The sequence below is a fragment of the Mesoplodon bidens genome (assembly GCF_964165515.1).
Source record: "Mesoplodon bidens genome assembly, chromosome: 1".
NCBI classification, from domain to species: Eukaryota; Metazoa; Chordata; class Mammalia; order Artiodactyla; family Ziphiidae; genus Mesoplodon; species Mesoplodon bidens.
Genome location: NC_138176.1, coordinates 105,514,997 through 105,530,937, shown reverse-complemented (window position 1 = coordinate 105,530,937; position 15,941 = coordinate 105,514,997). Strand labels below are relative to the sequence as shown.

General features: G+C 44.2%; 1 protein-coding gene across 6 annotated transcripts in view; it reads left to right on the top strand.

The window, feature by feature from the left end:
* FAM193A (family with sequence similarity 193 member A) overlaps positions 1–15,941 on the top strand; it is a 177,930-nt gene that overhangs the window by 129,050 nt on the left and 32,939 nt on the right. For all 6 annotated transcript variants that reach the window (XM_081229176.1, XM_081229175.1, XM_081229178.1 and 3 more), the window contains 3 exons: positions 1,853–2,006; positions 2,122–2,301; positions 7,790–8,041. In XM_081229176.1, the coding sequence (XP_081085302.1) occupies positions 1,853–2,006; positions 2,122–2,301; positions 7,790–8,041 (586 nt within the window). The remainder of the gene's footprint in view (positions 1–1,852; positions 2,007–2,121; positions 2,302–7,789; positions 8,042–15,941) is intronic.

Genomic DNA, 15,941 nt, shown 5'->3' with positions numbered 1-15,941 from the left:
CCGTGTTTCTTCGGACTTGTGGCCATGTCTTGTGTTGAGGCTACCTGCTCTAGCTTCTGGACAGGCTGCACGCGGGTATATGCTTTTATTTAAGAAATAAAACATGCCTTCTGCATGTCACAGTGTGTGTGGGTGCCAGGAGCCCTGTGGAGGTGACCGGCCCCCCTGCCACGGCTCCCAGTGGAGGGATGGGGCCCCGCATTTCTCAGACTTCTCGCTTCCCCCGTCTGGATTTCGCACGGTGACTCTGAGGCTTTCCTTCGGAGTCTTTCAATTCTCAATATGGATTTGGTCTCAAACACAAAATTAGTGTAAAGGGATTGATTGGCCTGAACGCCGTGACTCCTTTCACTGAATTCAAGGTGCTTCGTAACCGTAGAAGCCCTGTGCTCTCGGAGCCGGCGCAGTGTTGGGGGCTTCCCGGCTAGCAGCTGGCTAGCTCGTCACAGGCGTGTCCCGCAGCTCAGCTTGCGTGGTCGAATAAGAACTTACATTGGAAGAGCTCGCCCCACTCCTGTGTTGTGGTGGCTGGCGCCAGCCGTGGCCTCCCACACTCTGTTGAGTGGCGGAGCCGGGGCCACACGCGGATGCTCTGGGCATCTGGCCGCCAGCACCTTGTGATCCGTGTCTTCCCGGTAGACACTCTGATCCGAGGACCTCCATGTGGCCGCTGGTTCGTGTTGTCTTTCGTGGTGCCGCTTCTAAGTTGGTGAAATGGAAGCGTGGCAGTTTAGTTGCTGGGCTGCAGTGCTGTCTGGACTTCACGGGTTCTGGGGTTGCCTCCATCGCATGGAGCACGTGGTTTAGTTCCTTCATCTCTGCGCCTTGGCTTCCTCCTCTGGGTCGTGGTGATGCTAACACCTCAGGAGCGGATGTGGGTGCAGCCCAGGGCAAAGCCTGCTGTTAGCTCTGGTGCAGTGGGCCCCCAGGAGGCCTGCTGGGCACCGTCCGTGCTTGCTGTGATGAGCTCCGGATGATAGCACGTTGTAGTCCTTTGACTCTTGTTTTCCTAAAAGTGGAAAAGAACCTGAGTTTGGCAATTCTGGACACTCTTCCCTAAAGCCAAAAGGTCTCCAGTTCTTAGGATTGTGCCTTCTGGAGGCCATTGAGTGTTGAGGCTCAAGGCGGACGTGGTGGCATGTTTACGTGGACCCGTGGGGTGTCCACTTACAGTCATGCCTTGAACCATGCATGCTGAGCCAGGAACTCTGCGCCAGCTCTTTTCACGTACCAGAAAGTCATACATTTTAAGTGGTCTTCATAGGCTCTAGCCTTGAAGTCTTCTTACTTTTTTTTGGTAGATATTCCATTTGCCCATCGCTTGGATGTCTTGCTAAAAGCTGATGATTAAGATTATGACTGGACTTGGCCACAGCTGGCCTTGTAGTGAAAAATCTTGTAGTATTTTGTCGCATAAGTGCCTTTAAGTTTTGTTCAGCTGGCTGTGTCTGAAATATTGGCAGTTATAAAAACAAATGGTAAAGATCTACGGTTGTTCTCCGTACCCCTTTAATTAGAATCAAAAATTGTGTCTGCTTGGAAATGGCAGAGAGAACAGTTGTACACCAGGGCACTTCAACTTGAATAGATTTGTAACATCAATTAATCTGATGAAATTTTGTGGTTTCCTTAATGTTTCTCCTTCTGGAGTCTTGTTTTCCGTTCTTCCAAATAGCACAAATGGTAATCTTCCAGGCATTTCCTCTTGCGTTCAGGTTACTAGGAGATGCTGAGGAGCACGCGTGGCACTCAGTGTAACACTCCTGTGAGCGAGAGCAGCGTCTGCTTGGCGGGTGGTGCACTCGCTGTGCTCGCCGTGAGCGGCCTCATGCTGACGTCTCTGCTTTCTCAGTTGTAGTGATGATGAAGATGTTGCACCATTGTCAGCTAAATTTGCTGATATTTATCCACTGAGTAACTATGATGATGCCGAGGTGGTGGCCAGCATGAATGGAATCCACAGTGAACTGAACGGCGGCGGGGAAAACATGGCCCTGAAGGATGAGGTATGGGCATGCGTCTTCATAGTGACAGTAAGTGACATCAGACGGTGTCTGGTGTGTCAGTTTCCTCCATTCTTCTGTTTCAAAAAGTGTAAATTACAAAGGGTTGTTTTTAAAGTCCCCTCAGGTAAGCAGTACCAGCAGTAGTTCTTCAGAGGCTGATGATGAGGAGGCAGATGGCGAAAGTAGTGGGGAGCCCCCGGGAGCCCCAAAGGAAGACACAGCTCTAGGAAACGGGAGCCCTGGGAAGGAGGAAAGTAAAGTGGACAGTCCACCCCCGTCTTACTCAACTCAGCAGGTATGATTTTATTTTTTCGAACTTTGTTTTGCCAGAGGTCTCTTTTCTGCCTCTAGTTTCTCTAAACATGAGCGTTATTGAATACAGAATTATTTTATTCCGAAAAACTTCTGAAGATTAGACCTGGAGAGAGTCGAGGCATACTTGCAAAATAAGCAAATGTGACTCGTACCCTCACTTTAATCTTGTTCCTCTTTCCTGAATCTATAATCAACGTTATTTTTTTTGTGTGGCACCGCAGAGTAGCTCCAGATATTTAAGTGTTGTGGAGGTTTTTTGTCTGGGAAGCAAGGGAAGGGCTTTTTTTTAATAAAATGAAAGAGTGGAATGTTAAAATTTCAGAAAAGGTTGGTTTTGTAAGGAAGCTTTTCTTTCCTGATAGGTATCTGTTTTTCTGTTAACCAAAGGTGCGGGTACCTTACCAGACTATTATTTTTTCTTAGAGACTTAGAGTTTTATAATAGATGCTCAAGCAGTTTTTAAATAAAAGGAAGAACAAATGAAGGTCCAGGCTGATTAAAACCATTTTAATAGGTGGTGTAAATCTGCAGTAAAGGACACTAGAAGGTATTATTACCCTGAGAAGTCTCGCTCCCACCTCCTTCCTCATCTACCGGCTGCAGCGCCTGCTCACCCCCAGCCCCTAGTCCCAATACGTAACCAGTTTTACCTATTTAAAACTAGGTCCTTCCAGTGTTTATTTATGCAAATACAAATATTCTTCGCCTTTTCATGAAAAAGGCTTATACTAATGCACACTCTGTTCTCTTCCCTGCCTAGCAGTGTGTCCTGACAGGCTTCACCTGTACAGAGCGCACTTCCTCTTGCTCCGCTGCTGGTCTCTTTGTATTCCATCGTGTGGACGTGTCATAGTTTTGTTTTATTTTTCTCTTTAGTCCCTACTGATGGACACTTGTGTTTGCTTCCGTTTGTTTTCCCATCATAAACTATTCAGTGAGTAACCTTACATATCTGACATTTTATACGTAGGCAGTTCTGTCCCTAGGAGCGGTAACCAGGAGTGGCTTTACCGGGTCAGAGCGTGATGCCCTCCCCTACCCTTGGAAGAGTTTTGAACTCTTGCCAGTCTGATAGATGAGAAGTGGTAACCCCGTGAGGTTTCAGCTTTCATTCCATTTTTTATGGGCAAAGTTGAGCATTCTGTCATATATTTAAGGGCCGTTTGGGTTGCATTTCCTTCTCTGTCTTGTTTTTGTGTGTGTGTGTGTGGTACGCGGGCCTCTCACTGTTGTGGCCTCTCCCGTTGCGGAGCACAGGCTCCGGATGTGCAGGCTCAGCGGCCATGGCTCACGGGCCCAGCTGCTCCACGGCATGTGGGATCTTCCCGGACCGGGGCACGAACCCGTGTCCCCTGCATCGGCAGGCGGACCCCCAACCACTGTGCCACCAGGGAAGCCCCTCTGTCTTGTTTTTGAGTTTAATAATTCTTTGTGGGGACTTCCCTGGTGGTCCATTGGCTAAGACTCCACACTCCCAATGCAGGGGGCCCGGGTTCGATCCCTGGTTGGGGATCTAGATCCTGCATGCCTCAACTAAGTGTCCACATGCTACAACTAAAGATCCCGCATACCAAAACGAAGATCCTGCATGCCACAACTAAGACCCAGCACCTCCAAATAAATAAATATTAAAAAAAAAAAAAGTTCTTTATATATTGGTACAGGTCATTTATCAAGTATGTGATCTACAAATATTTTCTTTTGGTCTGTGGTATGTCTTAGTTTTTTATGGTGTTTTTGAAAAGCAAAAGTTATTAATTTTGATGCATTCCAGTTTATAAATTTTTTCTTTTATGAATCATGCTTTTGAAGTCATACCCAAGAAAATTTTACCTAATACAAAACTCTCTTTTCCTCTATAATATTTATAATTTTAGCTCTTACTTAGGTCTGTGGTCCATTTGACTCAGTTTTGCTTATGGTCTGAGGTTAGGGTCCAAATTCATGTTTTTGCATATTTGGGTATCCAGTTGTCCCAGTACCGTTTGTTGAAAGGGCCATCCTTTCCCCTGTTGAATTGCATTGGCTATTTGTCGCAATCAATTGACTATAAATGTATGGGTTAATGTCTGTACTCAGTATCCTGTTCATTTGATCTCTGCGTCCTTAAACCCATACTCTACTTGACTATTGCTTTATTGTAAGTTTGGAAATTGGGTAGGATCTGCCCTGCAGCTTGGCGGGCCTTTTTCAAAATTGTTTAGGCTTTTCAAAGTCCTTTGCATTTCCATATACATTTTATTTTTTATTTTATTTATTATTATTATTATTTTTTTTTTTTTTTGCCATACTGCATGGCTTGTGGTATCTTAGTTCCTCAACCAGGGATTGAACCTGGGCCACCACAGTGAAAGCACCGAGTCCTAATCACTGAACCACCAGGGAATTCCCCGTATACATTTTAGGAACAATTTGTTACCTTCTACAAAAAGTCCTGCTTGGATTTTGATAGAGGTTGCATTGAATTCTTGAATATTTGATAGAATTCATCAGCAAAATTCTCTGGGCCTAATCTTTTATTTGTGGGATGATAAGGATCAATTTTGGGAAAATACAGTCTTAACAAAATTGAATCTGTCAGTCAGTGACCATGCTGTTTCCATTTATTTAGGTCATCTTTAATTTCTCTCAGCAGTTTTTAAAAATTTCTAGTCTGTGGTTCTCGAACATGTTTCTTAAATTTATTCTTAAGTATTAGATGTCTTTCGATTCTATAGTAAAGGTGTTTTCTAATTTTGATTTTCAGTTGATTGTTGGTAATATATAGAAATACAATAGATTCTTATATACTGATCTTGAATTCTGCAGCTTTGCTAATAAACTTGTTTTAGAAGGGTTGAAGTTTTGTGGGTTTGTTTTTGGGTTTTTTTTTTTTTTTTTTGGTAGATTACTTTGGACTTTATACATGCAAGATCATGTTGTCTGTGAATAAACAGTTTTACTTCTTCCTTTCCAATCTGGATTCATTTAATTCCCTACTCTTGCCTTATTGAGCTAGCTAGAACCTCCAGTACAGTGTTGAATAGAAGTGGTGCAAGCAGATGTCTTTGCTTATTCGAGTCTTAGGGGTAAAGCATTCAGTCTTTGACCAGTAAAGTATGATGCTAGCTGTAGGTTTTTCATAGATGTCCTTTGTCAAGTTGAGGAAATTCTGTTCTACTCCTAGTTTCTTGGGAGTTTTATCATGAACATGCTTTGGGTTTTTCAGATGCCTTCTCTGCATCTGTTGAGATGTCCGTGTGGTTTTCATCCTTTATTCTGTTACCGTGGTGTATCTCATCAAGGGATTTTCATATATCAAACCAACCTTGAGTTCCTGGGATAAATTCCACTTGCTCATGGCATAGAGTCCCTTTTTCATATGTTGCTTGATTGGTTATGTTGTTAGGGTTTTTGCATCTGTGCTAATAAAAGATACTGTTCTATAGTTGTCCATCCTTATGATGTCTTTGTCTGGCTTTGGTATCAGGGTGATACCTGCCTCATAGAATGAGTTGGGAATTGTTTGTTCTGCCTATGTTTTCTGAAGGAATTTGTCTAAGATTGAGATTTCTTAAATATTTGATAGAATTCACAAGTGAAATCCCATGAGCCTGGTCTCTTTTTGTGGAAAATTTTGTAATTACTAATTCAAATTTTGTTTACTTTCTACAGGTCTATTCAGATTTTCTGTTTCTTCTTGGGTTGAGTTTAATAACTTGTGTCTTTTTAGGAATTTATCCATTTCATCTAAGTTGTCTAATTTGATATCATATGGTTGTTTATTATACTCTCTTTTAATTCTGTAGAGTCTGTAGTGATGTTAATTCCTGATTTGGGTAATTTTGTTTACTCCTTTTTAACCCCCTCAGTCAGTCTGGCTATAGGTTTGTCCATTTTTGTAAATAACCAATTTTGGGGTTTGTTACTTTTCTCTGTTTGTCTCTTTTCTCTTTCATTGATTTCTGTTCTGATCTCCATTATTTCTTTCTATATTCTTTGGGTTTGATTTGTTCTGTTTCTAGCTTGTTGAATCTAAAGCTTAGATAACTGATTTTAGAGCTTCCAAATTTATTGAGACTTGTTTTATGGCCTAACATGTGGTCTGTGCTAGAGGTGCACTTGAAAATAATTTGTATTCTGCCCCTGTTAGGTGGAGCTGCCTGTAAATGAAAGTTGGGTCAAGTTGATTGATAGCGTTAGTCAAGTCTTCTATATCCTTACTGATTTTCTATTTAGTTCTGAAAATTTTTGAGAGAGACATATTGAAGTCTTCAAGTATACCTTTTGGGTTGTCTGTTCCTTTTTCAAATCTGCCAGTTTTTGATTCATGCATTTTGGGGCAGTGTTGTTGAATGTGTATCCATGTAATTATTGTTCTATCTCCCTAATATATTGGCCCTTTTGCCATTATGAACGGTTTCCCTGCTAATACTTCTTATCTTAGACTATTTTGTCTAATATTAATACTCCACCTGTCTTCGGAGTATTGTTATGTTATATATTTTTTCAGCTCTTAATTTCAGCTTCTTTGTGTCTTTGAGTCTAAAATTTGCCTTCCAGTCTTTTAGTTTGGTCTCATATTTTTATCCTATCAGTCCTTGCCTTTTGTTTGAAATGAGTCATTTACATTTAATGTAATTATTGATAATATTTACATTTACCATTTTGCTGGTTCTTTCTATATGTCTCATGTTTTTTGTACCTCTGTCCCTCCTTTACTTCCTTTTTTGATATCAAAGAAAATTTTAGTGTACCATTTTAATTCTGCTATTGATTCTTGAGTTACATTTTTTTGTTTGTTTGTTTGTTTTAAAGTTTAGTTCTTTAAGGAGTGTGGGGAGTTGGGAATAGGAAGAGCCCTGGGCGAGAAGGCTAGACTCCTTGTGCTCTTACCTAAAAGTTCTAGCAGATTTGCATGAATAAACGCTTCTCAATTTGTTTTTTTCCTTTGGTTGATTTCCAGAGCCTCAAAACGATTGCCTTTGACAATTATGTTCAGTTTTACACTTGTTTTGAGGGAGCAGAGTCACCGACTGCTTCATTCCAACTTAGCCAAAGTCCCATCTCTGGTGCATTTTGAAGAATCTCTGTGTAGCCATCCATTAAGCAGTGTGAGCCCGGCGGAGCCTGGCACTGGTGGCCTTGTTGTCCTTGGTCCCAGCTCCCTCTCTCCACTCTGCCATCGTGCCAGTCCCCTTGCCCCTGCTCAGACAGGCACGGAATGCAAGTGGGTGTGGCTGCTGCCTCAGCAGACACCCAGCTGGGGTGAGGTGTGCACCCCCTTCTCTTTTCAGGTCTCTTCAGTCCCAGTCCTGGGGGCCCTCGTTTACCTCACAAGGAGGGACCCGTCAACCTGGGGTGTCAGGACGGGCCCTGCTGCCTTTGTATCTGCTGTGTGACTGACTCTAATTCAGTCCGTACAATTCTTTGTTTCCCTAAATACTAAATACTCATTTACTAAATACTTCTTTTTTCTTTCCCTTTAGGCAGAGCAAGCCCCAAACACTTGTGAATGTCATGTCTGTAAACAAGAGGCGTCTGGATTGACACCGTCGGCAGTGACCGCTGGAGCCCTTCCTCCCGGCCACCAGTTCCTGAGCCCCGAGAAGCCCACACACCCCGCTCTGCATCTTTACCCCCACATCCATGGACATGTGCCCTTGCACGCCGTCCCACACCTGCCTCGCCCTCTCATCCACCCCACCTTGTACACAGCGCCCCCCTTCACACACAGTAAGGTAAGTCAGGGCAGAAAGGGCTGGAAAGCTCACCCGTCACTCAGACCTTGAGGGGTACATGTTGAAACAAACGGAAATCCAGAAATTGGCAGCTTGTGTAGGACAGCATCCACGCTTGATTGGAGGGTCTGTAAATGTTTCCTTTTACCGTAATACCTTAAACTCTTAGAATTTTGAACCTTTACACTTGTAAAAACAATCATGAAAGTCATGGTTTATTCCTCCAGAATTAACTAGTACGTGAAGAGTTTTTTCAGATGGTGCCGGAGTGACGGGTTGTGCTCAGGGACCTTCCACACGGGGCTTCTCCCCACTCAGAGAGCAGGTCAGTTCTCTACCCGCAGCTTTTCGAGGCCTGACTCTTTTTCTCAGTGTGGTGGGTAAAATAATTCGAATGTGACATGAGTCCTCTAACGCTGGCTGGGCTCTACAGGGTCTAAAATGACTGTCCTCTAAGCATGAGACCGAGGACTTTTATGTAGAAAGGAACAAGCTTGAAGGAGGGACCCTGGGTGCCATGCAGTGCAAGCCCGTGTGCCGGCAGGTGAGTGGGAGGGGCTGGGGGCAGACCGGGAGGCCTGGCCAGGAGAGTACTGAGGGGCTGGGAAAGTGTGTTTTGCGTGCATTTCTTCTCCGAGAACCTCAGGTTTGTTTAGTATCTTAGACTTTGCAGTGAGATTTTCAGGTTAGTTTTGTTCTTTGTGCCTCTCTAGCTATTTTGAACTTACCTTTATTGACTCTTATCATGAATTTTTATTTTTTGGTCACTTATTCTGCCTCGTGTTATTGGTTCTAGTCAGTCAAAAGTAGAATTTTCCCCAAACTCTACTGATAACGTTACTTAAAGCAGTGATTCTCCACTGGGAGAGAAAGGGAGGACGTGGCCTACAAGGGGCTTTCTCAGGAAGGCCACACGTTGCCATAGCTGGGGAGGGGCACAGGCAAGAGATTATAAGCACTGTTGTTTTTTTTTGTTTTTTTTTTGCGGTACGGGGGCCTCTCACTGCTGTGGCCTCTCCCGCTGCGGAGCACAGGCTCCGGACGTGCAGGCTCAGCGGCCATGGCTCACGGGCCCAGCCGCTCCGCGGCATGTGGGATCTTCCCGGACCGGGGCACGAACCCGTGTCCCCTGCATCAGCAGACGGACTCTCAACCACTGCGCCACCAGGGAAGCCCATAAGCACTGTTTTATAACAGAGTGTAATCAGCTTGTCATGTTCTCTTATGATAAGTGCTTGGTGACCACTCACATTTATGCTTAAATTTTATTAGATTGAATTGCTCAGTTTGAACACTTAATGATAGCTTTGTTAATCGGGTGATTTTAAGTAGCATTATTCAGCTATGTATTCAAGGCCAGGCTATTCTCATGGTCTCCCTGATCCACAGCCCTTGCCCTCTGGGTGAACGTATGAGTTCGGGAAGCTGTTGGCCCCCTGTTCTTCCCTGCATAGAGCTCCAGTTTCTAGTCCCTAGGGAACTACCCAGAGAAAAGAGTATAGAATGGTCTCTCATACTTTCTTGCTGGTGGAAGCTGTTCAAGAATTAGTTCCTAAAAATCTTCAAGTAAAGTAGTGAAATTGATTATTCTCAAAGGCTATTGGGACCTCTAGTTAAAACTGATTTTTTCCCCCTGAATTTTGGCCTTTTCTCAGGACGTTATAAGTAGTCTATAGAAGGGTAAAGGGGAAGGAGAACATTTCGGGGGGAGCATCATCTGTATTGAAATCTATTTATTTGATACCCATTAAACTGTAATCCAGTAGATAGATGTGAAAGATTCGTGGCTGGAAAGGCAAATATGGAGGACAAGCTGTTAAGCTGTATTTTAGCCACTTTAGTATTAAGGTCAAGATTATTCAAATACATTTAAAATACACTAGTTGGATGCCATTTTTATTTGGAAAAATGAGATGCATTTGACAGAAAACTTCATTTGTACCTGGTATAAAAATGTTTGCTTTTCTAAGCAATCTTACGTTGTCACTTAACCAGGTTTTGCAAAGTTGGTTTGTGTTATTGGAGTTAGTTTGACTTACTTGAGTACTGTGGCTGCGTCTGTACCTAAATACATCGTTTGTTCCCAGCCCCGTAGGAGACGGTAGAGAAGAAATGCGCTGTATTAGAAGGACACAGACTCATCCTCAGCTCCGTCAGAGCAGGTTTCTCAGAGAGGCCAGCACCGTTCAGCGTGATGGTCCACGCACAGCTGGGAGGAGGGAGGTGGTGCTGAGTGTGGCGGGCAGCCATCCCCATTGAGGCTCTTCTGACCTGCTGGTGTTTCTGTGTTGTCAGGGCCTTTAGAAATTTCTGCTCTGGTTAAATGACAGCTGTCGCCTTGAAGACTGTAGTTGTAGTTGTAATTCTTTTAATTCATACTTTTGCCATCAGGGGCAGATATATTTAGGACCTAAAATGCTTGGAATGAGTGCTGTTAAAATTTTATTTTCTTGAAATTAGAAAAACTTGAAGACTATTTCTGTTTTCAGATGTCTTCATACCAATGATACATTTCATTTGTGTGTTCAGATGTGTTATTTGAAAGTTAAAAGTAGTTGCAGGAGGTAAATATAGTGATGAAATACTAGAGAAAAAATTAAAACTGTAAGTGATAGGGGATTTAATTTCCAAATATTTGGGAATTCTCTAGCTATCTTTCTGTTACTGATTTCTACTTTAATTACATTCTGGTCTGAGAGCATACACTGTATTTCTGTTCTTCCGAATTTGTTAAAGTGTGCTTTGTGGCCCAGAATGTGGTCTCTCTTGGTGAATGCTCCATGTTCCTTCAGAGGAATGCGTAATCTGCTGTTTTTGGATGAAGTAGCAGTTGATTGATGGTGCTGTTGAGTTCAGGGGTGTCCTTACTGATCCCTCCCTGATGGATCTCCCCGTTTCTGATGGGGGAAGGTTGAGGTCTGCAGCTATAATAGTGGATCCACCTGTTTCTCCTGGCAGCTCTGTCAGGCTTTGCCTCATGTAGTTTGATGCTCTTTTGTTAGGTGCTTACATGTTTAGGATTGTTATATGTTCTTGGAGAGTTGACCCTTTATTATTAAGTAATGGCCCTCTTTATCCCTGATAACTTTCCTTGCTCTGCAGTCAGCTCCGTCTGCAGTTAGTATAGCTCCACCAGCTTTCGATTAGTGTTCCATGGTGTATCTCTCCCCACCCACCACTTACAGTAGGTTTCTTGTAGACAGGTATCCTTGGATCTTGGGTTTTTTGGGAGGAGGGAAGGTTCTTGTTGTTTAATATACTCTGATAATCTCTGTATTTTCATTGGTGTATTTAGACCGTTCACTTTTGAAGTGATTCTTTTATGTGTTTGGATTAATAACAACCATGTTTGTAACTGTTTTCTGTTTGTTATCAGAGGCTTCTTTTTCTGCCTTCTCCACTTTTTTTTTTTTTTCTTTTTGTGGTACGTGGGCCTCTCACTGTTGTGGCCTCTCCCATTGCAGAACACAGGCTCCAGATGCACAGATTCAGCGGCCATGGCTCACGGGCCCAGCCGCTCCGCGGCATGTGGCATCTTCCTGGACCGGGGCACGAACCCATGTCCCCTGCGTTAGCAGGCGGACTCTCAACCACTGCACCACCAGGGAAGCCCTGCCTTCTCCACTTTTAATTGAGCATTTTCTGATTCCATTTTATGTCTTCTCTTAGTATATTAATTATGCCTTTTTTTCAATTTTAGCAGTTGTATTAGAACATATATTTTAACTAATCTAAGTCCCTGTTCAGATACCACTATTGTGCTTTATATGTAACATAGGTACTTTTTAACAGATTATTCCCAATTCCTCCCTCCCATCCCTTGTGACATTGCTGTCATTATTTTCATTTATCCATATATTAATCACCTAGTACACTGTTATTATTACTTCAAGCAAAGTTATTTCTTAGATCAATTAATAATAAGAAAAATAAGACATTTTATTTTACTTGTATTTATTCCTTCTCCATTGCTCTCCCTTTCTTTATGTAGATCCAAATTTCTGACCTATATTATTTTCCTTCTGCCTGAAGAGAATCTTTTAACATTTCTCGCAGGGCAGGTCTGCTGGAGATGAGTTCCCTCAGTTTTTGTTTGTCTGAGGAAGTCATTATTTCTCCTTCACTTTTTTTTTCTTTTTTTTTTTTGCGGTACGCGGGCCTCTCACCACTGCGGCCTCTCCCGTTGCGGAGCACAGGCTCCGGACGTGCAGGCTCAGCAGCCATGGCTCACGGACCCAGCCGCTCCGCGGCATGTGGGATCTTCCCGGACCGGGGCACAAACCCATGTCCCCTGCATCGGCAGGTGGACTTTCAACCACTGTGCCACCAGGGAAGCCCTCTCCTTCAGTTTTGAAGGATAATTTCGCTGGATACAGAATTTTAGGTTGGTGGGGTTTTTTTTCCCTTGAACACTTAAAACACAGTTAACTCCACTCTTCTTGCTTGCATGGTTTTAAATGAGATGTCCTCTGTGATTGCGTTCCTCATTCTGTATGTGCAGGGGTTTCTCCCCCTGCCCAACCCCACCCCCTTAGACCGCTTTCAAGATTTTCTCGTTGTCTTTGGTTTTCTGCAGTTTGAATATGATATGCCCGGGTGTGGATTTTGCAGGTATCTATTCTGTTTGGTGTCCTCCGCGCTTCCTGGGTCTGTGGTTTGGTGTCTGTTGTGAGTGTGGGATGTTCTTGGCTGTTACTCCCTCAGATGTCCCTCCTGCCTGTTCCACCTCTCCTTCCAGACTCCAGGCACCATATTGAAATGTCTTCTGAAATTGCACAGCTCTTGGACATTTTGTTCTATTTTTTTGGTCATTGTTGGTGGTGGTTTTTTGAGGGTTTTGTTTGTTTGTTTAAATTCTTGTTTCTCTTTGCATTTCAGTTTGAAAAGTTTCTCCTGACCTATCTTGAAGCTCATTGATTCTTTTCTTGGCTGTGTCCAGTCTACCGATTCTTAGTTTCTCTTACAGTGTTTTTTATTTCTAGCATTTCTTTTTGATTCTTTCTTAGAATCTCTCTGCCCATAGTACCCATTTGTTCATGCATGTTGTATACCTTTCCCATCAGAGCCCTCAGCGTATGAGTAATTTTAAATTCCCTGTCTGATGCTTCTCAGCCATTTTATCTTGTTTGTATTCCCTCTTAACTGCTCTGCTGTCTCTCCCTGGACCTCTGGTTAGACCTTCTCATCCTGCACGTCATACCTGATGGTCTCTCCATACCTGAAATGCGTCTCCTTGTCTCTTGGTCTGTTCTGAGAACTTTTCTTGGATCAGTCTTCCAGTTAAGTGGTTCTCTATAATCGGGTCTAACCTGCCTCTTAAGTTTGAGTTTTTAATCCCACCTGTACTTCTTATTTCTAAGCTTTAATTTATTTATTTTTCAAATATGTTAGAAACTTTTTATATTCTCTTGTTCCTTGATCACTTTTTCTTTCATCTTTCCTCTCTTTAAGCATTTTACCCATAGTTATTCTGTGTTTGAATGAAACCTTGAGGATCTAAATCTGTTTTTATCATGAGATCATGTTTTGTTCAGCAGGTGCTGAATGGGGGATGCTTCCTCAAGAGGGTTCACATTTGCTGGTGCAAAGGTGCCAGCAGGGAGCTGACCCCCTGGGACCCTCCAGCTCCCCTTGTCTCCAGCTCTCCTTCCTCCCGTGGGACCACAGACCCATCCCCTCCTCATGGTGACGATGACGCACACGTCCCCAGGGCAGCCATCCCTTCCCGCACCTCCACTGGGTCCTGTTTTTCTTGCCATGTTCTTGTTGGTTCTTTGTGGACCATTTCCCTTGCTTTCTCCATAGCTCAGCCCTTTGTTACAAAAGTGTTTGGTGCCGTTTATCTGGGACGTCAAGTGAAGTGGCCCCCCTCACTGGACCAGGCCCGGGTGCCCTTTATCTGAGACGTCGAGTGAAGTGGCCCCCCTCACTGGAACACGCCCGCCCGGGGAGGGAGAACTTGCGGCCTTGGAGACGAGTGCATGGGCCACACCTCTTGCTCCCCAACAGAGCAGGCTCCCCTGCTGTGCGTGGCCCGGGAGCAGTGCTCGAGGCTTCCAGCTTTAAGTCCTATGTCTTCTCCATCTGGAGAATGTGTTTTGAAGCAATTGCCCCATTAGGGAGGGCCTGGAGCTGAAGGTGGACACATGTCTTGAAGTCTCCACGGGAGCATAAGGGTTATTTGGAAACGGTCAGTGAGTTCAGTGCATTGAGCGGAGCCTGGTGGCGTGACTCCCACGGGGCTGTGGGCCTGTGAACCTGTCACCCCCTCGCCGGGTTACTTGTGTACAACCACTGCAGAAGTGTCTCATAAAGTTAAACGTGGTACAAGTGTAAGTTCAGTTGGAATTCGAGGGAGAAAAATGCTGTGTGGAAAATAGGGACATAAATAGATTGCCATCTGGGGGTCATGTTGTGACCTGTGATCTGCGTTTTATTTCAGAGGCAGAGTTCAGTTCTTCTGAGCCTAAGAAACAGCGAAACAGAGGTGGGGCTCTTGCCTCTTCTCCTCTGGCAGGAGTATTGAAGAGCCTCTGAGAAGAAGTGCAGAGTAGAGGGGTCGTCACTCTTTTGTTCGCTGGGATATTAGTGGACCCTTTTGTTTGCATGCTGGGCGTCAGCGGCCTCTCCCACCCGTGCTCAGTGGCTCAGCCTTGTGCTCTCTCGGCTCCGTGCTCATGGCATCTGGGATGACATCTGGGTGTGAGACGGGCTGGGTCTTAGGTTCCTACATAAACGCAGAGGCGTGCGTGGTGAGGGCATCAGTTAGTGTGTGTGTCGGAGCTTCCACTGAAAGCAAAATTTTGCTTTCCCGTGAGTCAGTTTTGTCTCAAAGAGGAGAACAATTGAGAACTTCTGTTAATTGAAGCCATGTGGATTTGTATAAAGATTGAAAGCAGTGTTCCAATTTAATAGCGTTATCCACATGTTGAGAGGCTTATTTTGTGCTTAAATCATTAGTGTTTTTATGGAGGCATGGCCCCAGAATGGTCTGGGTGACAGGTGCCTATTTTTTCCCTGAAGGAAACCCATAGCTATGGAAGTTAGTAGGCGTCTTGTGCAGAAGCATTTGTACAAATACAGCTTGCTTGTTACGGACCCCTGCTCCCTTTGTTCTCTTTGGCTGGGCCTCCTGTTTTGAGTAGATGGGCTTCTGAAGAAGTATGTGAATCAGATGTATAGAATCGCTAACTTATGTCTCCAACATAACAGTTCCATGGCTACATCCCCTTATTCTGCCAAGTTAAATTCTGCCCAACATTTATTGAACATCCAGTATGTGCCAGGCCCTGTGCTACATGCTAGAAAGATAAAAACCGGTTAGTTCCAGTCCTTGTTTTCAGAGACCTCGCAGTCTAAAGAGCAAACAAAAACATAGTCAAATTTGAAAACTCAAAATACTATGACGTACCTTAATGGGAATTGTAGATGCGGAGTAGGAAAGTAACACTGAAGAAGGAGAACTCCCTGAGCCTGTGGGGTGGGTTTGCAGAGAGGTGATGCTCAGGTATCAAGAGTCCTGAAGGGTGAGCAAAAGCTCTCTGGAAAGACGCAGGCGGTGGCTACCGGCGGTCAGCCAGGCTTTCTCCAGGAGGAAGGAGCCAGCAATGCTTGGCCGTGCCCAGAGGGTCTCCGAAGTTCTTGAGTAGCTTCCAAGCCCTCAACGTGCTTCTGCTGTTCCGAGCTGCTTCTTAGAGCTGACGTGGTGAGCAAGCGGCTGCTTCCCACCTGTCAGGTATGTCTGCCCTTAGCAGAAGGTCTTCAAGACTAAGAAACCTTCTTCCATTTGATCGTTAGTTTTCATCCGTCCCTTCTCAGCAAAGCAGCTCTTAGTTTGTCACTTCTTTGTGGAAACTGACATCTGCTGAAATACAGGTTTCTTGTCCTTGCCCTTGCCCCT